This window comes from Sander vitreus, chromosome 15 (assembly GCF_031162955.1).
Source record: "Sander vitreus isolate 19-12246 chromosome 15, sanVit1, whole genome shotgun sequence".
In the NCBI taxonomy this organism is placed as follows: Eukaryota; Metazoa; Chordata; class Actinopteri; order Perciformes; family Percidae; genus Sander; species Sander vitreus.
Genome location: NC_135869.1, coordinates 20,016,793 through 20,041,934, shown reverse-complemented (window position 1 = coordinate 20,041,934; position 25,142 = coordinate 20,016,793). Strand labels below are relative to the sequence as shown.

The window sequence follows — 25,142 nt, the reverse complement described above, 5'->3', positions numbered from 1 at the left end:
TCTCTCTCTCCCTCTCCATGAATCACACACATAGTCAGTGGTGGCCTAATAAGCAGGGTTTCTCCTCCCGACTTTTCTTCTTTCTCTTGCTGTGTTTTCTTGTGTAATATTGTTCTGCTCTTCACACAACAATGTTGCATTCAAACAATAAAGATAAACCCGCAAAGACACACAAACGTAGCTGAAATTATCAAACACACAGAGATGCAGCATATTAGGGACATTAGACACACATATAGACATCCTAACAAGGCATACCACCTCCACCCAGCTAAGCTTAATGAGTTCTCCTCCGGCCTAGAAAAGGTAGTGGTCAGCAGCCCAAAGCCCGTCTATCCAGCGCGCTCTAATTTTTATCAGCCTATGCACTTCAGCAGCAGATCCCTCAGCTCGGTCTCACTAGCTGTGCAGGGGAGGCTGCGAGAGAAAGGGCCTCATTCACTCAATTAATATCTCTCTGTGTGTATGAAACGATGCTGAAATACATGCAGTGCCAAAACTGGAAAGAGTGGATAAATGAAAGCGGCAAATGGTTTTAATGACTTAGCAGTGTCTAATTTGCCACTAAAATGGTTTTTATTGCGTATATAAAAAATGATTGTAAACACATTTGTGGACATTTTGCTAATAAGATGGAGAGAAGAATACAGTAGGGGCAAAATCTCATTATACCCTGGATACATGTGTGTTTGTATCAGGGTGATTGTGTGAGAGAGCAACCACATGAATTCTTCATGTGGTTATTTTCCTTGACCTGTGTGTTTGAAGGTGAGTATGCTTTCAACCCTGTGTGTATGTGGGTGGGTGTTTTCCCCTTTGTAGGTGAAGGTACGAGCCAGGCAAGCCTGCAGGTTGCTGGGCAGTATGGAAATTAGTGGAAACACTGCTGAGAAGTAGGTGATGGAGGAGACAGAGGGAGGAGATGGAAGAGGGAAGGGAAGGAAGGAAGAAGAGGAGAGTGGTGGAAGGGAGTTGCATAATGAGGATTCTGATGAGAAGGATGGAGAGCCCTGAATAGAGACGTCCCAGAGATAGAGAGAGGTAAAAAAAAACAAAAAAAAAAACGAGGAAGATAGAGTGGTAGACAGAGGTTATGAATGGACAGGAAAATGGGAAACAGCTGCCACTAGTGGCGGCCTGTTGAAATAAATAATAGATGAAGAGGAGAACAAGGGAGGGGAGGAGATGAAAGGAGGATAGGAAAGTGAACAACAGAAAGATAAAAAGGTTTATTCTGAGGTGAAGGCACAAAGAGGTATGTAGATAAAATAACAAAAAAGACACATTGTGATGAAATGTGGTTTCAATAAGACAAATGGACCACAGGAGACAACAGGGATGGGAGAAATTAGAGGGAGTGGGCAGGTGGAGCTTCAACTATTAAAAAGATGTGAGGATGAGAGGGCTGGGCGGAGTGGTCACAGGAATTAAATGAGAGAAGAAAAAAAAACAGCACGCTGGGGAGACAGCTAAAGATGGAAAAATGTAGCCGAAAAAGAGAGATGGGGAAAGAGCGTGAGCAGAGAGATAAAAACTGAAACGGGATGAGAGGGAAGGAGGAGGGGGAGGCCAACAGACTGATTCAGAGAGAGGAGAGACAGAGACGATGGGAGGAGGAGGGTGACACTGGCAGTGGCAGGACACGGGTGCAGGCGTGGAGACTGTGGCATGCAGCTCAAGTTGGCATGGACTCTATCACTCACTCTCAGGCCTCGGCACGGGGCCCTCGGTGGCAGAAACACACACACACATGCACACACAGATGTACGCGCACAAGCAGATCAAACACAAGGACATTTGCTTTTTCTCTAAGTCTCTCTATTACACACACACACACACACACACACACACACACACACACACACACACACACACACACAACAGACAGAGACAGAGAGAAAAACATTGAGTTCAGACCAGCCTGGCGCACGCACACACTCAATTAGTCTCGGCCACATACACGCACACACACACAGAGACATATGAAGGAAAAAGATGGATGGATGAGTGTGTGCATGAAGGTGTGTGCATGTGTGTGTCTAATTGTGCCAGCGCTGCCAGAGCAGAATGAGGGATGGTGTCTCAGAGCTGCTGCTGCCGCTAATAGCCACTGACTGGAGGTGACAGGCTCTCCCTCTCTCTCTCTTCCTCTTTCTCTCTCGCTCTTTCTTTCCTCTTGTTTTCCATCCAATCAGCAATCAGCACATCTGTCCTTCCCTCTTTTCCTCAACCCAAATCAGCTCATCCTCGCCCCTTTGTTTCTCCCTTCCCCTTCTCCCTCTCATATTTCTCCTATGCCCTTTTACCCTCAACCCCCACCCCTCCTCTTCCTCCTCCCCCCTCATGTTTTCATCTCCACTCCTTACCCCCTGCCACCTTTCATCACTTTCTCTCTCCTTTCCCCCCTATGTCCTCTCCACCCGGTCCTGATAATACACAGGAGATGGCTTATGCATGAGTGATCGCATACATGTGTGTGCACAAGCAGACACAAACATATACATTTAAGCATGTTGTCAGCAAGTGATGTGTGTTTGTGTTTGTGTGTGTGTGTGTGTGTGTGTGTGTGTGTGTGTGTGTGTGTGTGTGTGTGTGTGTGTGTGTGTGTGTGTGTGTGTGTGTGTGTGTGTGTGTGTGTGTGTGTGTGTGTGTGTGTGTGTGTGTGTGTGTGTGTGTGTGTGTCCACTCTGATTGTTTACATGCAGGTGTGTGGATGGATGCACAATCACATGCATGTAGGAAAGTCATTATTCCTAAAATCATTTCCGGCCTGGACAGAAAGATCAAACAAAGACTAGTAGGAACACACACATGAACACACACACACACGCACAAACAGACACACACACATACACATCTATGTCTGTTCTCCAATCTCTTGCTGCCTTTTCATATCCTTGGCTTCAGCAGTTGCCTCACGTCTGGACTCTGTCCACAGAGAGACGAGACGAGAGACGAGAGAGAGCACTGCTCTGTTTTCTATCTGCACCAGGTTATTAGACACATGCAATTAGCAAGCTCAAGCAGGATAAATATACCTATTCATATGTGTGTGTGTGTGTGTGTGTGTGTGTGTGTGTGTGTGTGTGTGTGTGTGTGTGTGTGTGTGTGTGTGTGTGCTTGCGTGCGTGCGTGTGTGCGTGCGTGTGGCCATGCATGTGCGCTTGCGCATGGGGGAGGGGCCTGCTGCGTGCCGTCCTTCCTAGAAGGGGGGGCCTTACTTCACAGCCAATCGGTTTTGCGCTGTTGAAGCAACCATCCATCGCCACCACGGCAACAACAACACTGCGGTAACACAGAGCCAGGCTGCTGCAGGGGATAGATGGGCGATGTGTAAACGCTCCTTTGTTTTATTTATCAATCTATTTTTTTCCTGCTGTTTCTTTCTCTCATTTGGCCCATGTTGCATCTGTACTTTTATCAGTTATCTGTTCTCTTTTACCTTCTTTCCTCTCCCTGTCTCTCTCAGATATTTCACGTTAATGGGGCCTTTGCGGGAGCTCTCTAAGGTGTGACCCAAAGGGCGAGAACAGAATTGAAAGAGAGAGGGTGAAAAAGAATGAGAGAGAGAATGACAGTGGGAGGTTGCATTTGCAGTTTCCTCCTGAAAGGGCTCTTTTTCATTTCTTTTCATCAGCCATCGCCTGCCTGCATATCTTGCCTCTCCTCTTTTTCTCCCACACACAAATCCCCTTTCTCTTTAGCTCATATGTATGCAAATGAGGCATCCTATGCAAATGAGACAGGTAGGGAACTGGCAGTGAAGAGGGGGAAGAAATGGGCTGGGAGAGAGAGGGGGTGAGCACAGGATGAAAGGAAGGGGCAATGGAGGATAGAGAAGAGGTGAAAGAGGAAGTGATGCAGGCGGTTCACCGCTCCCAGGTTCTAATCTGTCATTGAGATTTCTGGCTGCCACTGAACATTTCTGCTCATTTTTGGTGCATAAATGAAATATAAAAAATACCTGGTGGTGTTTAATCTAGCATTTTGAGCATGAACATGTGATTGATGCATTTATGATTCCATGTCATATACTGTCAAAACCTCAACCTAAACAAATACTATGATTGGTGGCCTCTGTCTCATGTCAACAGTGTTTTTAAAAATGATGTCCATGTTTTCTATAAACCCCATTGCTTCCTGCCACAAAGAAGATGTGGCAACTTATCCCTCCTCCTCCTCCTCCTCCTCCATATGCATTTGTTTTCTCTTTCGTTTTACTGAAAAGCAAAAACATCTTGGAAGGGATTTTTCCATCGGCCCTTCTCTCCTTCCACCATCTGCCATGGCAAAAAATTCTGAAAGCTTCAACTCTGCTTTTGCTGTAAGAGGAGCAGCTCTCGGTTTTGTGGCATAAAGCAGTCCATCATGTTTTTGTGCGAAATCCAACCCTGTTGCACACATTGGAAACTGCAGCCAATCTTCTCAGCGATCTGTTTATCACCAGTACACTAATTTCTCAAAATTAGTGTTGGAATGATTTATTGATGTTAGAATGCTAGACGCCTGGCTGACAAACTTACTGGTACTTGATGGCACAAGCAGTTTTGCTTTGGGTGTATAGATTCCTTACATTGATATACATTAGCAGGCCAGTGGTGTGTTGCCAAGGAAACAAGAATGGCTTGACACTAATTGGCTGTAGGTTGGTTGCTAGGTGCTGGATGTAACAGGTAAGCTAGCTAACTTTAAATGATAGATAGATGGAAAGTTATTAATTGGCTCATCTGTAAACATATTCACCATCTCTCAATGTCAAACAACTACCTCACATATCCTACTACCTGCCCACAATCATCAGTATGTGCGTGTGTGCGTGCCTGCCTGCCTGCCTGTGTGTGTCTCGATGTATTTGTGTTTAGATGGGACCAAAGCAGCAACACACAGAGTTGTCCCTGCATCCACTGATAGAGCTGCCTTGTGGCACAGTGTCAACCCTGCAGTCTCCCCACCAACACACACACACCACGAACACACACTAGCTCAAGATTTAGGCTACACCAAACACATGCATTTGATGGATCACAGTTGTGCCAATGTGACGCGGGATAATCATAAAAGTACATATCTGCTGTCCCCTAACACAGGCGCTGGGAAAGGATGCAGTGCTGACAGGCCAAATTAGTGTAGGTTGTGGATTTTAGTTATGTTTGTTCCCTTTTCTGTACCTTAGGTCTCATTCGCCCTGTATCTGCCATTCTTTTTTTTCTCCCTTCTTTCCTTCCAGCAGTATTCTTTCACACCCTCTAGGTCAGTCAGCCTCTCTTAGTCCCAGTGCCCCTTCTGCCTGCAGGAGGGATGAAGTCATGCACCGCTGTGCCCTCCCTGTGCCCGCCACTCAGTCACAAGCATATGGGCACATGGTTGTGCCAACGCCCCTCCCAGAACACCTGACTCTGTCTAGTCACGCACGGCGAGCAGTGCACACACACCCAAAGACAGGACACACCTACGCACATACTAAAACAACACACCGCCAACCTTGCATGACGGGCATATCCTTGATTGTCCCCTGATGTTCGCACTGGGAAGACTTCACTGCAGCATGAGCAGTCTTTACAGTGACTGCACTGGATGGAGTTACTCCGTCTTTTGTTCTAGCTTGTGACTGAACTGCACAGATGACAGAGTGTGGCACTAACACGCTCAGAGTTTAGAGGTTTTAATTCCCATTGGACCCAGCCAGGCTAGAAATATGTACACTTGCTGGTATCGTAAAGTAGTTAAGATGAAACTGTTCACCACATAGCATATGCTCAGCTCCCTGGTCCTGCATTAGCACTGCAGTATTTACTCAATAATTTCATCCAGGGTTCTTGAAGCAGCAGTAGCAGCAGTTAATCTACAAAATGGGACCTCGATGATGGGGCTAATTCAGTTGATGTCCTTGACCACTCACCACCTGTGTGTGGATTGAAGAAAAATGTTCGGCCTTTAAACACTGTAACGCTGCTCAGAACAGCGAGTTGTAATGCACCTTGCATTTCTGGGTCTATTTTCTTGTTTAGTAATGCACTTGCCATGTCATCCTGTTGCATAAACTGTGGTGTTACATTGATATTCCATGCATAGCTACAATTACAAAACACTGTATTCTAAAACAACAGGTTTTGGTGTCAAAGAAAATTAAAGAGAACGGTCCCCTTTCTAGAACATTTCTAGTGCAATCATACTGTGAGATTTTGGTTACAAAATAGGCATTAATGGAGGGGAATGAAACACTCATTATCGCTCTCTCGTACATGTACTCAACTTAACAAGCACATTTTTTGAGAAGCAATTCTGGAAATGAACTGGAAATGTTCTCTCCAACAAGGTTTCACATATTACAGATTGATGGTATATAATTTGTTTCTGAGAGAGGATTACTTTTCAAACGTTTCAAACATAAGTTATACTTACATCTTGTTGTTGTCAGTGTTTCATCTGACAAATTGGCAACTTTAGCAAAAACAATAGATGGTAAAATACAAAAGGCCTTTGTGCATTAAAGCATCCAAACTGCAAATTAGACTGAGCTTTAGACAGCATGTAAAGTGCCAGACTTGCCACTCATTTGTTGTGTATATATTCGTCTGGACTTCATTTCATTGTCCTCAACAGCTCGACTTCTCTGCTGTTGATAAGAGTACTTAACTGGAGTAGCTGGTAAATGTGGCATGATGGGGGTGTTTTAGGATTTAGTATTTTTGCTTGCCAGTGGCATACCACACACACATAAACACACACACACACACACACACACACACAGACCCAAATGCATGCATACACACAACCTGAGAGTCAGGCTTGGAAAGGGGCAGGTAGGAAAATGGTGGTAATTATCGTTAGTTCTTTGTGATTAGCCAAGTGAGAGACACACACTCACACTCACACTCACACACACACACACACGCACACACACACACACACACACACACACACACACACACATACACTATGTGATGCCCTCTGCTGTGTGGCTCAAAATGGCGGAGTGAGTCTGTCTGTCTGTGTGTGTGTGTGTGTGTGTGTGTGTGTGTGTGTGTGTGTGTGTGTGTGTGTGTGTGTGTGTGTGTGTGTGTGTGTGTGTGTGTCCTAGCAGAGGCTTTGTCTGTAAGAGAGCGATGGGAACAAGGCCAGGCAGAGGAGGATGCACACGCACACGTGTGTGTGTGTGTGTGTGTGTGTGTGTGTGTGTGTGTGTGTGTGTGTGTGTGTGTGTGTGTGTGTGTGTGCGTGTGTGATAACATTCAGGTGAGAGAGGGAACATTGACTGGTTCAGAGAGTGTGGCCTGAGTTACAGCTACAATGCCTCGTACTCACAGATAGATACAGAACAGATGTAGGTGTAAATATGGAGGATATGGAGAGGATAGCAAAATCAGAGGGACAGAAAGATTGGCTGTCTCCTGCAGGTGTTGTGTGACCTTCACTCCTACTCTCCTTTCCTTCATCTGTCCATCCCTCCCTCCCTCTCTCCCTGTATCCCTGTAGTTTGCGCTCAGTTGCGTGGCAGGTAATTTGTGCGCTATTGGAGATTAAAGTTTAATTAGTGAGCGAGGAGTCATTTGGGTCTTAGTTGAGTGGAATAAGGCAGCAGTGTGCATGAGCGTGTGTGTGTGTGTGTGTGTGTGTGTGTGTGTGTGTGTGTGTCTACTGCTCGCTCGCTCATACTAACACATCAAGGCTCATCACCAAGAGAGAAAGCGGGAGTGGGAGAAGAGGATCCAATTCCTCCTTTCATCAACGAAGAACAAAGGATGGAGTTTTTTTCCCCTCTCCTCTCCTCCTCCGCCTCCTCCTCCTCTTCATTTCTTTCTGTCTTTCTCTTTTCTTCTCCTCCTTCCTTCTCCTTCCCCCCCAGCTCTTGGGCTCGGTTTGGCAGAGCTCCACAGCCATATTCACACTTCCGCGGTCCCTGGCAAGACACACTCACACACACACACATCACCTCCCCCTGCCACCATCACACTGCGCCACATGCGGAAAAGAGAGTGAAGGGAGGGAAAGAGAACAAAAAAAAGACAATAAGCTAACTTTGTTACTCTCTTCATCTACCTGTGAGAAGTGACCAATAGACCTGTCACCTGAAGTGAGAGGTGTATCACCTGAGACATCATGGTATGATCACTTCTGTTTTTCATCATTCACTCCGACACAGTCTGCTGGTCTCTCCCTCAATCTGTTTTTCTCTTCCTCCAATCTGTCTTTCTCTCCTATAAAGTGTTATAACTTTGTCATCTGACTCTCTACTTTCTTTTTTTGATACTCTCATGGTCTTAATCATTTGGACATCAAATGTGCCATATGGTCACACACCAACACAGATGCAAGCACACGCCCGCCGCACACTGTAGCATCTTGAGAGCTGTGTTTGCTAATGACGAGGGAGTCTGCATCCCAGCATCGCTGTTATTTCACCGGCTCGAGACACTAACACAAATCAATAGGCAGCATAGCCCCAGGATAACGATCTCCGTTTCTCCTCTCCTCCCTGCATCTCTCCATTCGCCTCGCCGCCGTGCCCATGCCCGTGCCCGTGTCCGTGCCCTCCTCTCCCTTCTCCTCCATCCTCCCTCACATCTGCCTTGATCTTACAGCTTTAATCTATCTCTCCCTCTCCCTCCCACTCTTCCTCTCTCTGTCTCTGTGCCCTCGATCTCACATCCTCTCCTCTCATTTCTCTATATCTCCCCTTTTCACTCCCTGTCTTTTTTTCGCCCAGCTCCCTTGATCTCGCAGCATCTCTTCTCTTCTCACTTTTGCCTTTCGTCACCTCTCTTGTACTCACCAGCCTCATTCACTCTCCACTAACCTCCCCTCTCTCCTGCTGTCTTTTTCTTTACCATCTCCTTCTCATATTTCCCTTCATCCCTTCCCGTCATTCCACTTTCTCTCACCTATGCCATCAGTCTCCCATCTCTCCTTTCCCTTTTCCTCCATATTTGCCCTCCATTCCCTCCCTCATCTCTCTATCACACCATTTCTTCTCCTTCCTACTCCTAATATTTTTGGCCCTATCAGATCAAATCTCGTCTTATCCTCGCTCTCCTCTTGCTATCCTCCTCTCATATCAGCTATCTGCCATCGCTGTATCTGTGGCTAGCCTCCTTTTAGTGTCGGTCTGTCTGCGTCTGCAGATGGAGTAAAGTATTCCCCAGTCTGGCTCTCAGGTAACAGATGAGAAGAGAGCAGAGAGCGGGCCATCAAGGACACCTTCTGGGAAGATGCTTGGAGGCACAAATACAGACAGAAGTCTCTTGTTTAAAGATCCAGGAGAATGAATGCTATCAAGTGCACACAAAGATAGCGACAAACACACAGTCACATGCATGCACACACACACCTAAAAGCACTGTGTAAGGCTTTTATTTTCTGCTGTCTACCCCAGAGGTTTTCAAGATAAAAAAAAATGCATGTGAGACAAAGTTGTGACAGGGACAGGTGCAGGCAGGTGTTCTAAAACAACAGTAAGTTAGTTATTGTAATGTAGTCTGGCCCGCTGATTTGACACTCACCAACACGGTCACGGTGACACACAGCTCATGGAAGATATTAAGGTAATCTTACTCCTTCTTTCCGATGTGATAATTCTGTCAACTAGAAACACAAACACATGATAGTTCAAGTGTGACTCACCCTTTCCGAAGGATGTCTCCGATGTCCAGCGCGAGGAAAGGTCCATAAATCCGCTTAGAAATCGTGGGGAAAAAGATGCTCCTTTTAACTCCAGAACTTGCCTGAGAATCATCACGTTTTTAAGTTTTAAGGCTCAAGTTGTAGCCCTAACTAACTGACTCTGTGGCATCATTATACTTCCTGTTTATATTCCCCAAAGCATGTATGGAACTTCTGCACCATCTTTTAAATTGCACTATTGCATACCTTCTCTTTCTTACTTTTAGATCACAGTGCAATTTTTTCAAGATAATGTAAGTGAATACTGGCAAAAGCACATACAACTATACCTTAGAGAGCTGTTAAAACTAAAGTGCATATTTGTGTGTCTGTATGTGTGTGTCAGGGTAAAATAACCACACACACACACACACACACACACACACACACACACAAACCAAACATGTAAGGCTTCTTCAATATGCATATGAAATGATTATATGATTATAAATGATTATATTATATATGTCACCAGTTAATGCATAAGCTGTGAAATATCCCTCTTCTGTCCCTCAAAAATAAAACATACTTTTGTCACCACTCATCATTATGCATAAAACAGACAACCACACACAGAAAGAAACTTATTTTTATTTATAGACAAACAAGCTGTAGAGGACAACATCTAAGGCTGCTCATTGCCACTACAAATCCCTCCTTCAGGCTATGGGGTCAATGTGCCAGACCAATGAGCTGCCTGCCCTAGTCTAACCTAAGACAAGGTCACAGACACAGATATGCAGACAGACACACACAACACTGCAAGCAGCTGCACTGTGGCTACAGGGCAAGGAAAGGGTATGAAAGATAGAGGACAATGGAGGACAGGGTACAACTTATAGGACATAGAGAGAAGGAGAGCAGAGAGGACGAGGTACTTGTTTGTGTGTGTGTGTGTGTGTGTGTGTGTGTGTGTGTGTGTGTGTGTGTGTGTGTGTGTGTGTGTGTGTGTGTGTGTGTGTGTGTGGTTGTGTTAGAGAGAGACAGGAGGAGTGACATGGCATCATCAATTAGATGAACCAAAGTGGCACAAAGAGGGAGCAGGTGCAAATCAGTGTGTGTGTGTGCGTGTGTGTGTGTGTGTGTGTGTGTGAGTGAATTTGGGAACACGTGTGACTACTTGTGTGTATGTGTAAATGAGTGGAGGGATCGAATAAATGGGAGTGGAACACACCATGAGCCCCAGCAGGGATGTCACACCGAACACTGCTCCCTCTGCTTCAGTGGAGCGCTCCATCCCATTACCTGCAAAGGGCGAATGTGTGTGTGTGTGTGTGTGTGTGTGTGTGTGTGTGTGTGTGTGTGTGTGTGTGTGTGTGTGTGTGTGTGTGTGTGTGTTTTGTGTGGTAGGAAGATGTGCTTTGCTGGACCAAATCAAAATGGGTCACTGCAAGATTTGAGCCATTTTACATTTTCTAACCTCAAAACACTGCACCTTTGCTGTTACTGTACCTCTCTTCATCTGCTTTTGAAATAAGTTATATTGGATTTCAGCCCTCAGCGTAAATGAGAACTTACAAGACACACTCGCTTCTGAATGCTGTGCTTTTGTCTTCTTCTCTAATCACATCTTCCTCCTGCATCGTTTCTTTCTTGTGCTCCATAGTCTCCCTCGCTCAAGGATTCTGTAGGAATACCAAGTAGCTCTGCGGCCCACTTTACAGGACCCCGACTTCTGTGCGTGTGCGTGTGTTTGTGTGTGTGTGTGTGTGTGTGTGTGTGTGTGTGTGTGTGTGTGTGTGTGTGTGAGTGAGAGAGAGAGAGAGAGAGAGAGAGAGAGAGCGAGAGAGAGAGACCTGTAGGGAAAAAAGCTGAAAAAGTGTGTGTGCATGGCTGAGGTTATCAATACTATGAAAACATGAACCCACAGAGCATGTCTTTCTATCTCTTTGTTCTTCTTCTTCTTCTGTGTCTGCACGTCTCACTCCCTCTTCGCTCTGGAAGGTTAGCTGGAGTCCACCAATCCCCTCAAACACACATGCATGCACGCACACACACACACACACACACACACACACACACACACACACACAGACACCATGTGGGGGCGTTGCAGTCAGTCAAGCTTGATCATGAAAGCTCTAATCAATTTCTGTTCTCTCACACACACACACAAACACGTTCATGCTAAATGCATGCACCTGTGCACATATTATTGAGTGTATATTAGCAAACACAAAAACTGCACATACGCACACAGACATGCAGCAGGTAATGAGCAATCAGTTTTCTTTCTCATGATTCTTGTCACATGCCCAGGTATCCACGACAACCTTCGCTAGTAACAAACAGAACGTATGTGATGTGCATGTGTGTGTGTGCTTGATTGCTTGAGAGATCATTTTCTCCTGCTCATCCCTCTCTCCTCCTCCATCCCTACCCATCTCATCGCTCTGTTACCATGTAAACAAAGCCAGGTTTAGTCCTTCAAAGGGCAACGCTCGGCAGCTGCCCGCTGGAGGTGACCGTGCTTAAATACAGAGGGAGAGACAGAAAGGTAAGATAGATAGAAAAAGAGAGAAATGAGAGCTGTGCGGAGGAGCAGAACAAGGGAGGTACGAAAGATTTTGGGTAAAGGCTAGAAGGCTGGAAAAGAGAGAAAAAGATATTTAAAGAAATAGGTCTAAAGGATTTGTCCCTTCATAGCCCACATGCTCATCTTTCGCTCATTGTTGAGTTGGAAAGTGATTCAGTGTTATTATGCCCTAGAACGCCTATAAAGTGATGTATGTAGATGTAGCAGACTTAAATCAGAGCTGTCTTTCAAAAGAGTGCACAATGCCGTATCCATATTTTTTTGTTGTTGTTGTTGTTTTATGGCGTAAGACGTCCTACTGTGAGGTTGTTTTTCTCTGAAAGCACATTGGACATCACCAACCCGTCAGTCGGGCAATAGAAAGATATAGATAACATGTCCACACATCATCCAGTCCAGCACTCCTAATTAATTGAATTTTTCCTTTTTTCACCCCAGAGACAAAGAGAGCAAAGAGAGAGGATGTGGTTCGACAGTATTGAGTGATAACATCGCCACAGCATTTTCAAATTCCGAACCTAAACCTCAAAGATAACTGATGCATTCCTCTCTCACTCACAGACACACACATTGGCCTCACTTTCTCTCTCTCTGCCCTTTATTTATTCTTTCATGCTGAAGCTGAGTATGTGTGTGTGTGTGTGTGTGTGTGTGTGTGTGTGTGTGTGTGTGTGTGTGTGTGTGTGTGTGTGTGTGTGTGTGTGTGTGTGTCTGTCTGTCTCTCTGTCTGTGTGCAAGACTTCCCTCTTCTCTTTTTCCAGGTTTGTCTACACTCTGCATAGAGTGTGTGGTTGGTGTTGATATGCCATGACTGTGAATGTCGATGAGTCATCCTAAACCCCAGAGATGAGACAGTTACACCTCACGAACGTGCCCACGCAGACACACACACACACACACACACACACACACAAATCCTCACATTAACTGGCCTCACTCACAGAACCAAAATGGTCTTCCAGATCGACGAGGGTATAAGGCTCAATTCCTCAGTTTTAGATGCTTTTCAGCCATTTCAGCCTCAAAGTTCAGTCAGACACCCTTTACTAAAAACCTTGTGCTGGATTTAATCAAGGGAAACAGATGACTTGGTAGGAAAATACAGAAACTTGTTTATTTCCATGGAAATGCTTTATACAACATTGTTTGCTTTTTAAACTGTTATGCCAGTGAATCACATTAAGTTGGACTGAGGAAGGAAAATAGGCAAAGAGATGGAGACAATGGATAGTGATTAGTGTTTCGGTTTCTGTCAGTCATTTTCTGATGTTATTTGATGGAAATCGTTGCTTTTATGTTAAGCTTAATGTATGAGCAACAATATAATCAGACTGCTTACATCATTAATTAAATGCTTACGTACATACTACTCCCTTACTGTCTGCCCTCTGATTGAGTTTATTTGCTGCCTGTCCAGTAGCCTCAAAGCGCCATCTGTCCATCTGTGAGTGTCAACGGCCTGTCTCCGCCCCCATCTATGTCTCTTCCTATAATCTATGTGACTGACCCCCCGTGACCTCCAGCTGTGTGTCATGACAATGGGACTCTGACAAATGTCAGAGCAGATATTGGCTTCCTCCATCTCGTAAGCCTCTCCCTTGGGTAACCCACCCACATAGCATGGCCAGACACTGTAGAGAAGAGGAGGAGAGAGACAAGGAGAAGAAGTGTGTCTGTCTGTCTGTCTGTCTGTCTGTTTTTCTGCCTTCCCAGTGTGTTGAACCTGCGGTTATAAAGGAAAAGGGCACAGTGTCCACCGAGAGGGGAGGATGCAGGCAGATCTGAACAGGAAGAATGACAGTTGGAGACATCTGAATGCTCTCTGTGCCTTGTTGAAGTGTGTGTAATTAGGAAGGAGATAGCAGCGTGCTGATTGGGAGCAGTGGCAGGGTGGGTTGCTGTGTTATTTTGGAGCGTGCTGTGTTAAACAGGGTGTTAAAGGCAGATGTGTTAGACATGAGTGTGTGCTGAGGAGGGGAGGAGGCAGGGAGAGTGGCATGTTTGGGTTATTTTCGAGTGTGTTGTTGGGTTGTCGAGGAGCATGTGAGCTGAGCTTTGGTGTGCGTGGTGCTGGGGCGTGTTGTGATGATTCCGGAGGTTGTGGTGAAGTGTGGCTGTTTGTGAATACGTGTGATGGGGTGTGTGTGTGTGTGTGTGTGTGTGTGTGTGTGTGTGTGTGTGTGTGTGTGTGTGTGTGTGTGTGTGTGTGTGTGTGTGTGTGTGTGTGTGTGTGTGTGTGTGTGTGTGTGTGTGTGTGTGTGTGTTCCCTCCACCTCCCCAGCAAACTGCCTCTGCATGCATAATTAACCAGGATGACTGGGGAGGTAAATACACACAGAGACGTTCCATCTTTCCACTCTGTGTGCCTCCATTTGTGTGTGTGTGTGTGTGTGTGTGTGTGTGTGTGTGTGTGTGTGTGTGTGTGTGTGTGTGTGTGTGTGTGTGTGTGTGTGTGTGTGTGTTTGTTTCTGTCAGAGAGAGCAGGAAAAAGATTTGAAGCGAAAATGCTTCAGAGCCAGAGTTGATGGAACGAGAGAGCTTTCTGTGTGTGTGTGTGTGTGTGTGTGTGTGTGTGTGTGTGTGTGTGTGTGTGTCGAGAGAGAGAGAGAGAGAGAGAGAGAGAGAGAGAGAGAGAGAGAATGAAGATAAATCCCATCTCAAGCTGCCTCTGAAGATGATGCGATGAAAAAGAGGGAGAGAGGATAAAAAAGAATGAGGGGGGACTGTAACCAGTCGCAGCTCTGCGCATTATAAACTATCCAGCGGAACAATCAGATTCACCCTCCTCTCTTTCTTCACCCCTCCCTCCCTCCCTTACACTCCTTTCCTTCCTTCCTGGCAATATTTTATTTAGACGGACACATTTTAATGCCTGAGATCTAAATAAAAAAAATGTTGTTTTTCAGACAAAACACATGGAATAGGACACACAAGCACACAAACTCTGATGTAACTTAAAGATTTACAAATCTAAAAATGAAGCTGGTTATGAAGGCAGCTGCCTTCATGAGATTTGAAGTGGGCAGAGCCCAACATAATCAATCACACATCTAGCAGCTCATGTTTGTCTGTAGGGGTAAAGCATTTGGCTAGTTATGGACCACACCACATTGTAAGCTTGCGCGCAATCTACCATTTTGCATGGGTGTCTGTGCGTGTAAAGTGTGGCGATTGCTGCAGCTCATATTTCCCAGGAGCCAAGGTTGTAAAGCCCACTCAGTAAATCATCTATCCTCCTCTGTCCTCTGCACTCCCTTCTCCTCATCCTCCTCTTCAAACTTATCATTCCATCACTTCTATCTTGCATTCCCCACCCTTAGTCTCTCCCCCAACCTCAAATGACCCTCCCATAAGTCCCCCAACACCTTGTTGTCCTTCCCCTCCTGTTGCCATTCTCCTCTCTGGTCACGGCACAGGGCCAAAAGGAGAGATCTGAGAATGGAAAAGATTGAGAGAGGAGGTCAAAAAAAATTGAGATGAGAGAAAGGTACCCTCTCAGCACAGATAACATTGTGTTGAGAGACAGAAGCAGCCAGTCAATGTAATAGGGAAAAAGAAAGAAAGAAAGAAAGAAAGAAAGAAAGAAAGAAAGAAAGAAAGAAAGAAAGAAAGAAAGAATCAAGAGGGGAAAGCATAAAATAAACACACACATATAAGAACACAACCACAGACAACCAATGTGGGTGGCTTACTGTGTGTGTGTGTGTGTGTGTGTGTGTGTGTGTGTGTGTGTGTGTGTGTGTGTGTGTGTGTGTGTGTGTGTGTGCATGTGCGCGCAATATTTTGCTTTTTCTTCATCCCTCCTTCTCTGTGCTCAAGCAGCAGCAAAATCAATGCTACCTAATAAACAGACAGACAGACCGACAGATCAGAGAGGATTCGGTGATCTCAGCATGTATCCATCGTCCTCTCTCGTCTCTGACCCCTACTGAGACAGGGAGCAGCGCAACATGACGTGGTGCATCCACAATGCCAGGGCTCTCTGTGGAAGATACAGTGGAAGGAGGAGGTGCAGCACGGAGGTGGGGAGGATACGTGATTGGAATGTAGACGCCACTCACATTTTGTGTTTGAGGGAAAGAACAGAAGGAGGAGTGAAGTACATTGATTAGGGAGAGGATTTCTCTGGCTTGTTTGCTTTGTTTATAGTGAGAGACACAAGGAAAAATCCAATTAATTATTCTTCATAATAGACTATTGTGGAGAAGAGCGGATGTGTCAGAAAAGCACAAATGTACAGATAGACGCGTGGTTTCACAAAATCGATGTGTGCATCAGTCCATCCTCTGAGCTGTGCTCAACAATCTTGGTCTGGCAGAATCCCACCCCTTGTCCCTCATAAGCATCTTATTTAGGTCATTGTGTAAACAAGTATCCCCACAGATACATATACAAACACACACACACACACACACACACACACACACACACACATCACCACGGGTGAAGCAATAGTAGGCTGCAGGCAGGGGAGATAGGAAGGTAGGAGGGAGGACAGAGAATCTCCAGGGGAATCTATTGGTGTGTGTGTGTGTGTGTGTGTGTGTGTGTGTGTGTGTGTGTGTGCGTGCGTGCGTGCGTGCGTGCGTGCGTGCGTGCGTGTGTGTGTGTGTGTGTTTGCCTATGAATGTGTGTGTTTGTTGTGTGTATGTGTATGTATATTTATTGGACTGCCAAAAGCTGTGGACCTACCTACATAAACACAAACAGACCTGCACACACTCACAAACTCACATTCAGGTATGCACACACAAGAATGAATGCACACAATAATCACACACTGCTTTGCCTCCCCGCACACACAGACACACTGTGTATTTCAGAGATGAATAATGCCACTGTGCATCTGGTGGGATGCACCACTGTCCCTGGGGCGGTTTGAATGCCGGGATATTGTGCTGGAATCGGCTGACACACACACAGACACACGCACACACGCACGCACGCACGCACGCACGCACGCACGCACACAAAACACACATACACACACACAAGCTCATTCTGTCTCCAGGTGACTCTGTTCCTTTTATAGAGCACAGCATTATCCACCCCTCCTCTCTTCCTTTCTCTTTTGTATGAATGCACACACAATCACAAGCAGACAAACGTGCACTTACATACTGGAACAAACACTACAACCACCCCTACTGGTATACTGGATGCATGCACGCAAACACACACACACACACACACACACACACACACACACACAGTAACACTTCCGAATTCCCCTTGGAGGAAATTGAAGTTTGCATCTGTGCAGGAAAAGACAGGGTGGAGAGAGGCGAAGAAAAAGAGGGCTCAGTTGAACCTTTTATGAAACACTGCATCAAAGACAAAAAGGAAAATATTGCCTTACATTGTTTTTTTAGGTAATTAATTTTAATATCTTGGAGTGGTTAGAAAAAAGGGGCTAAGTCTGGGGCTCATATTTGATCCAAAACAATAATAATGAATAATGCATTAAACAAAGTCAGCTTAAAAAGCAAAATAGATGTCATTTTATTGCTATGGCCTGCTGTGTTTAAACGTTTGCCTGGTCTCAATCATGCACCCCTACATATTCACACACACACACACACACACACACACACACACACAGGTGCACAGCTGTTATACTTATTTATTTATTACAGATAGGTAATTACGTTCCACACACCAATCTCTCTTTCTCCTTCCTCTCCCAGACATGTCAATCAGTGCACCAGAAACGGCATCACTTGTCTGCCCCTCCATCTTGAGGCTGAAACAGATCCTGGAGCCTGCACTATTGAGAGGCCATTTTAACACACACACACACACACACACACACACACACACACACACACACACACTCACACACACACACACACACACACACACACACACACACACACACACACACACACACACACACACACACACACACACAATATCAAATCCGGACGGATAAAAACAAGTATTAGTGCAGTGAGCAATCTAAAATGCAGTTATTGTGAAATAAAATTATGTACATTAGAATGTATTAGTTCATGTATATGGGATGTGCACACCTGTGTGTGTTTGAATGTTTGTGTAACTGAGTGTGAAAAATATTACTTCAATGTTTGTCAAAGCGGGGGAGAATTTTGCTTTGACTCCAGGTGGATGTTAAAATAGAATTAGACATTGAATATAAAGGAGAAAATGCAGAATGGATAAACCTCAGCACTAACTCATCCTTTTTCTCTCGCCCCCTCTCTCCCTGCCTTCAGAACCCCTTATCCCCCTTCCCCCTTTCCCGTCTCACCTCACCTCCCCCTCCCAGCTCTGGCTACAAACGGAGAGAGTTATGCAGTCCTTCCGTGAGCGCACTGGTGGTTACCACAGCAACCAACCCTGCTACCAGCAGGAGCCTCATGAATTATCCCGCCTGGAGACCTACCGGCAACACCCGCATCATCCCCACCCTCAGCACCCTCACCCAGGCCCTGGTCCACATCCAGGCCCAGGGCACACCAGGTCAGGCTATGAGGCTCACTCACTGGCGAATCCCACGAGCATGCCTTCAGCTGGAGGCCCGGGAGATGGAGGAGGACCCAAGGACTGTTACAGCCAGCAAGCCTACCCTGGTTACCCAGGCAATGGTGGAGGGAATGGAAGTGGAAATGGGGGCTCAGCACCCTCGCAGGCAAAGAAATCCTTCAGAGGAAGCAAAGTGCCCCCTCCAAACCCAAGTCAGCACCTACAGGGTCCTGGGGGCTATAGTAACCACATGGGCCCTGGGAGTTACTCAGCCCAGTATGTGAGCGAGGGCCACCTCCAGCAGAAATGGGAAGACTCAGCCCAGTTAGCACAGTATGACCAGGACATGGTGGGGCGTATGGAGGCTGGTGGTACCCCTGCAACTGGCTCCTCCCAGTACATGGATCAGAACATGCTGGGCCACTCTCAGACCCAGTGCCACCAACCCTCCACCCCTGCCTATACCAGCCCCCACCATCAGGCCCACCCCCCTAACCCTGCCCCCTCCCCTCTCATGTACCCCCAGAGTCACCTTCACTACCCCCAGCACTCACCCTCCCCTTCGCCATACATGGAAAAGTGCAGCCCTATGCCCCACTGTTATAAAGGTTACAATATAGCAGCCAATTCCCAGTATGGCAGACAAATGAGCAGCCACAGCAATCTGAAGCAGGGGGGTTACAGGTCGACTCAGAACAGTTACGGCTACCAGCAGCCTCCCACCAGAGGTTATGAACAGCAGCTCCCTTTACAGGCCATGACCAATCCCCAGGAGCCCCACCCTAAATACCAACACTACAGCCAACCCCAACAAAACTACTGTCTCTCAGAGCTGTCTGTCAGATCACCAGAACAGTATTATCAGACTTGTAGCCCCTCCTCAAGCCACTCCCCTGCACGCTCTGTAGGACGCTCACCCTCGTACAGCTCAACCCCTTCACCACTAATGACCAATCCAGAGTCCTTCCAGTATGGCCAACCTCCCATGACCCCTGGGGCAGCGTCCTCCTCTTCATCCTCTTCAGCTGGTATGCAGGAGCAAGCCAGTACCAACACCATGTTGATGCCTCCACGCTCACACCCCTCACCCAACGTGCCCCATGCAGCCACCCATAGCTACACTACTACACCGCAGGTCCCCACCATGAAAGAACGCTTCTCAGAGAAGCTGTTGTCAAACCCCAGCTTGTGGAGCCTGAATGCCCTTACTTCTCAGGTAGAGAACATCTCTAATAATGTCCAGCAGCTGCTGCTTTCAGAGGCCCTGGTGGCCAACAAGAAAGGCAGTAAGCGCAGCAGTGGAGGGAGCAACAGCAGTGCTGGAAGTGGAGCATCCACCAAAAAGGGTGAGGAGTACAAAGGTCCTCCATTTCCAGATGGTGGTGGTGGTAGTGTTGGTGGAGGCCCCATGCAGGACCCTTACTCTACTCCACAGCACCAGCCAATGCCCATGGAACTACATGAGGGAGGCTACTCCAGCAGTAGTGATGAACAACTAGAGAGGGGCTACTACTACTGTGGCCAGGGCAGAAGTCCAGCACAGGCCCCAAATAACACACAACTCAGCCTGGACACAGCCTCTTCATGCTCAATGACATCTCCAGATGATATGTCCACCAGGTCTGGAGACTCAGGTCTACACAACCTTACCCCTGACCCTACAAGATGTCAGTCAGGGCATGGAGGAGATGGCATGAGTACTCCAGTGAAGAGCATTGGTGACGAGAGGTCTCCTATCAGCATTACAATCCCAAGTCCAATGAAACAAGAAAGGGACTCCCCTTCAGACATACAGCATATCAATGAGCCTGTCAAAGAGAACTTTGAAGAATCAGCCTGGACAGAGAAATCAGCTGACAAAGAGGAGGTGTCAACAGATAACACTCCTGACCGTGAGAGAGATTCAGACACAACTAAATCTACAGAGAATCTGGAGAAATGGTCAGATGAAGAGAAATGCCCAGCTCTATACAATGAAGTTAACAAAGAGGTGACAGAAAAAAGCTATTGCTATAAAGAGACAGTGTACCAAGGGCTCCACAGTAAATATGACCCTGATGCAAGGGACTCAGTTGAACAGTCCCCAGCAGCTCTCTCTGACTCCAGCCACAAGGAACACTTTGGCCAAGAGATTAAATCAGAGGCGTTCAAATCTGAGTCTCCGACTGCATCTGAGAGCTCCGTGAAAACATTGCCTTTCATTTCTAGGGGTGACCTTGAACAGGATCAATATTCCATAGAGAAGGAGGACAGCTCAGAGAACACCTCTCCAACCCCTCAAGTTGAGGCATTGGACGAGAGCAACTCAGACAAGAGAGAGAGCAGAGATGAGGAGGATGAAGAGGAGGGGGAGGAGGACGGGGGTGGACAGGAGGAGGCAGACCAAGAAGAAGAAGAAGAAGAAGAAGAAGAAATAATAATACAGAAACAACAACAACTTTCTCTTTCCCCTGCTCTGTCTGCAGAGGTTAGGGAGGAACTGGGGGAGGGCGAGAAAGTGTCATTGACTGAGGAGCACATGAATAACAGAGATGGGCAAGAGAAGCTTCCTGGAGATCTCTGCAGCAGGACAGAGAGTCAGAGTACTGAGCTCCTTACTGACAACGAGCCTACAGGGGCACCTGCCCATCCAAATGCAGCAGCAGCAACAGCAGCAGCAGATGCTTCCACAAGGGAGTCTGCCATTGGTGACACTGCTCCTCAGCCTCAGTCTGCTATGCCAGTCTTCTCAGCTCTCAATGACAAGACAACACCTCCAGCACAGGCCAGGGATCATATTGATCACAGTGATGCTAAAGTGCTGGAGCCAGACTCTCCTCAGCTGCCAGGGAAGTCAATACCTCCCTCAGCCCCCTCCTGGGCAGACACTCCACCCTCCCCCAAAAAAGGTGATGAGGACATGGAGCCAGGCATCAGCTGTGCCAGTGCTGTGACCCCCTTGGCCAAGCCAGAACCTGTGGCCCCATCTGCTCAGCCGAGGGCATTTGGACGTAAGCATGCCAGGGGCAGAAGAAGAATCATACATTCAGGTGTGGGAATCAGGCGACAGCTGTGCTTGGAGATAGAGGGGGAAAAGGAACAGGAAGGGGCTCCCTCACCTACACAGAAACCCTGCATGCCTCCGAGCAAAACTGTGCTATTCTCAGATCAAATGGACCTAGCTCATCAGGAATCTATTGTGAGCCAGACTCCCAAAATGCTAACTGGCGGTTTTCGTTCGAGAATGTGCACTCGTTCATTCAACGCACCAGACTTGCCACCCAAAGTTGAGCCTCATGTGAAGAGAAAACCAGGCCCAAAACCAGGTTCAAAGCCTTGCCTCAAGCCAGGGCCAAAACCTGGACCAAAACCAGGACCCAAGCCAGGTCCAAAACCAGGGCATAAACCTGGCCTAAAGCCTGGACCAAAGCCTGGGCCAAAACCTGGGCCTAAACCAGGACCAAAACCAGGACCAAAACCTGTGTCAAATGAATCAGAGCAGCCACTGAAAACTGAAACTCCGGTAAAACGAAAACCAGGACCCAAACCAGGTTCAAAACCTGGGGCAAAGCCTGGGCCAAAACCTGGACCAAAGCCCGGTCCAAAACCAGCTCTAAAGCCAGGTCCAAAACCAGGACCTAAGCCTGGACCCAAGCCTGCAGATGTTTTGCCTCTGGACAACCCTGCACCCATCAAGGCCTCAGTGGGTCGCCCCAAAGGCTCAGTTTCTAAAGCAAAGCTGGTACAAGAAGAAACCAGTCAACCTTTGACAGGACTGCAAAGCAGGGTCAGGAAGAGTCCAAAAGCTACACTGTCACAAGTAAACCAGGATGTAAAACCAGTAAACCAGGAAGAAAAACAAGCAAACCATGAGGTTAAGGCACCAGAAAAGGTGGGTAAGAATATGGTCTTGAGATCCAGAAAGCCCTCGCAAGAAAAACTGTCAAAAGAAAAAGAAAAAATCATAGGGGAAGATATTCTGCCCCAGACACTAACAGAAATTAAAGCCAGTGTTGATTCTCTAAAAGTAGATGAGCCTGTTACTGTGGTACAAACTGCAGCTCCCATCCTTAATGGAGTCAAAAACACAGAAGTTCCAGCAGACCCACCTGCACCCCTTTCCCCACCGGTCCCAACTGAACAATCTGAAGAAAAGACATCACTTTCATTAAAACGGAAACTTAGCCCAGTGCTTTCTATAACACCAGTAAAGAAAAAGAGGGGTCCAAAGCCCAAACCAAAACCCTTTCCACCTCAGCCCCCTCTGCTGGAACAGGTTGTCTCTACACCTAAAGAGAAGAGTGTCCGGGGCCCCAAAAGAAAGCGTGGGCCACCCAAGAAAGCTTCTGTTGTCACTCCCCCACCAAAAGACACTCCTCACAACATCAGTGAAACTGACATCACTACTGATGTTCCTGTGGTGCCTCCACAATGCCCCACTAAAACAAAAGTTCTCCCGCCACGCAAAGGTAGAGGACAGAAATATGAGGCCATGGTGCAGAAAATAACATCTCCTAGCTCAAAGAAACACCTCCCAATTCTCCAGATAGACAGCAGTCTAACTGATGATGTGACAGCCAAGGCTTTGCCTCAACATATCTCAAAGGAAGGTGAGACATCTATGATCATAAATAGCACTGAGCTAATAGAGGGAGAAGTGAAAAGCATAGAGTCTAGACAAGAAGGAGTGAAACAACACGAAGGTGCAGCGAGAAAAAAGGAGATGACACAAGAAAGAGAAAAGCATGAGGTGAGTCAAGAGACATCAACATCAGAGGAGGGGAGACAAGGGGTGGAAGAAGAGGTTGTAAATAAGCAAGAGACGAGGCGAGAAACCATTAAACAAGGGACACAGCAGGTTGTCGGAACTGACAAGGTTTGGAGCTCAATAGAGGCCCCAGTAGATGTCAAGGCTCCAGGAGAGTGGACACAACAGCCCTCAGAAGGGGTATCTTCTGCTGCCACTAAGTCCGCCAGAACTAAAAGGAAGAGATGGGCCATGGTGGAAAGCACAGATGCCTCAGTAGTAGCATTGGAAGCAGGGAGCCTAATAGTTACAACACCAAGGCTAGCCAAGCAGAGGGCCATTAAAAACAACCATGAGATGCACCTAAAACAGAGGAGAAAGAAGAGGAAAGGCCAAGCCCCTCTAGAACAAACAGAGACAGTCACGGAGACAACTATTGAAACAGCAGAACAACAACAGGAGAGGGTAGAAGAGAAAGTAACCCCCACAGAGTCTACAGTACCTCTGCCAATCAGCCCAGATGAGATCACAGAAGCCCCCCATGTTACCAGCACAGAACTCATTCAAAAACCTAGGAGAGGCAGAAAACCATCCACAAATCCAACTAAGAGGAAACGAGGCAAAGCCTCATCAGAGCAGATTCCTGGCAAGCTGATGAAAATCCACAAAAAGCCTGGGCCAAAACCTGGGATGAAAGACGCCATGGAGGTTATTGAGGCAGTAATAAGGGCTGCAGGATGTGAACGGGCCAAAAAAGAGGAGAGAGAAAAAGAAGAACTGGAAAGAAGGGAAAGAGAAAAGAAGGAAAACCCAGAGACATGTATTGTTGGTCCTGTAGTAACGGTATCAGAAAAACAGACAGAGATCATTTCTGTGAAAAGAATTAGGCGCAAACCAGTCCATCAAAATTCTAAACTGTCTTTCTGTCCTTATGTACGGATTAACAACTCCAGAGACTTTTCCTCTTGGTGTGCCATAGTCAACAAGCCTGAGGATGCAGTAATATTTCAGAGACGTAGAAAAAAGGGCATACTCAGAATGAGGAATCCTTTCACAGTTGCAAAGGTAGTGCCACACACTGCTGCCATGTTACAGGGACCCTTGGTAAACAGAAATCTAATTGACAGGTGTCTAACATGTTGCCTGTGTGGAAAGCCAGCAAATTACAGAGATCTGGGTGATTTGTGCGGACCCTACTACACAGAGGATGGCGTTCCACGGAAAATGTTGACGATCGGGCACACAGAATCCCTCAGGGAAGAGTCACAGAAAACCAATGACAACAACAGTAGCAGCAGCGAAGAACCAAGCAACTCCTCAAAGAACGAGGGCGAGGGCAGCACAGAAAAGGAGAGCAATACAGAGGCATCCACTCAAGAGGGCAGTAGTAGCAGGCACCATCATTGGCGCTACCGGCGGGCAGAAAGAACAGAGAGAATGGGTCAGGACAGTGGTCCACGAAGATTAACTCTCCGAGAGAGGTTCAGGAGGATGAAGCAACTCCAGGCCATCAGCATAGGGGCCTCAAGTGACCAAGAGGGTGGTGACAGCATGTTCCAAAGGCTACAAGTGGAGGCAGAGGCTAAGGAGCACTGGGCCCATGAAAACTGTGCCATATGGACCAAAGGGGTAATTATGGTAGCTGGGAGACTATACGGACTGAGGGAGGCTGCCAGCAACTCAGCCCAAACGGTACGATAACAATTATCAACACTGAGTCGATTCTGCAATGTGTGC

At 46.8% G+C, this 25,142-nt stretch overlaps 1 protein-coding gene across 2 annotated transcripts in view; it reads left to right on the top strand.

Moving 5' to 3' along the window:
- Window positions 1-25,142, top strand: part of rai1 (retinoic acid induced 1) — a 55,863-nt gene that overhangs the window by 25,263 nt on the left and 5,458 nt on the right. For both annotated transcript variants that reach the window (XM_078270333.1, XM_078270332.1), the window contains exon 2: window positions 18,430-25,097. In XM_078270333.1, coding sequence (XP_078126459.1) covers window positions 18,507-25,097 — 6,591 coding nt within the window. In that variant the 5' untranslated portion in view covers window positions 18,430-18,506. The remainder of the gene's footprint in view (window positions 1-18,429; window positions 25,098-25,142) is intronic.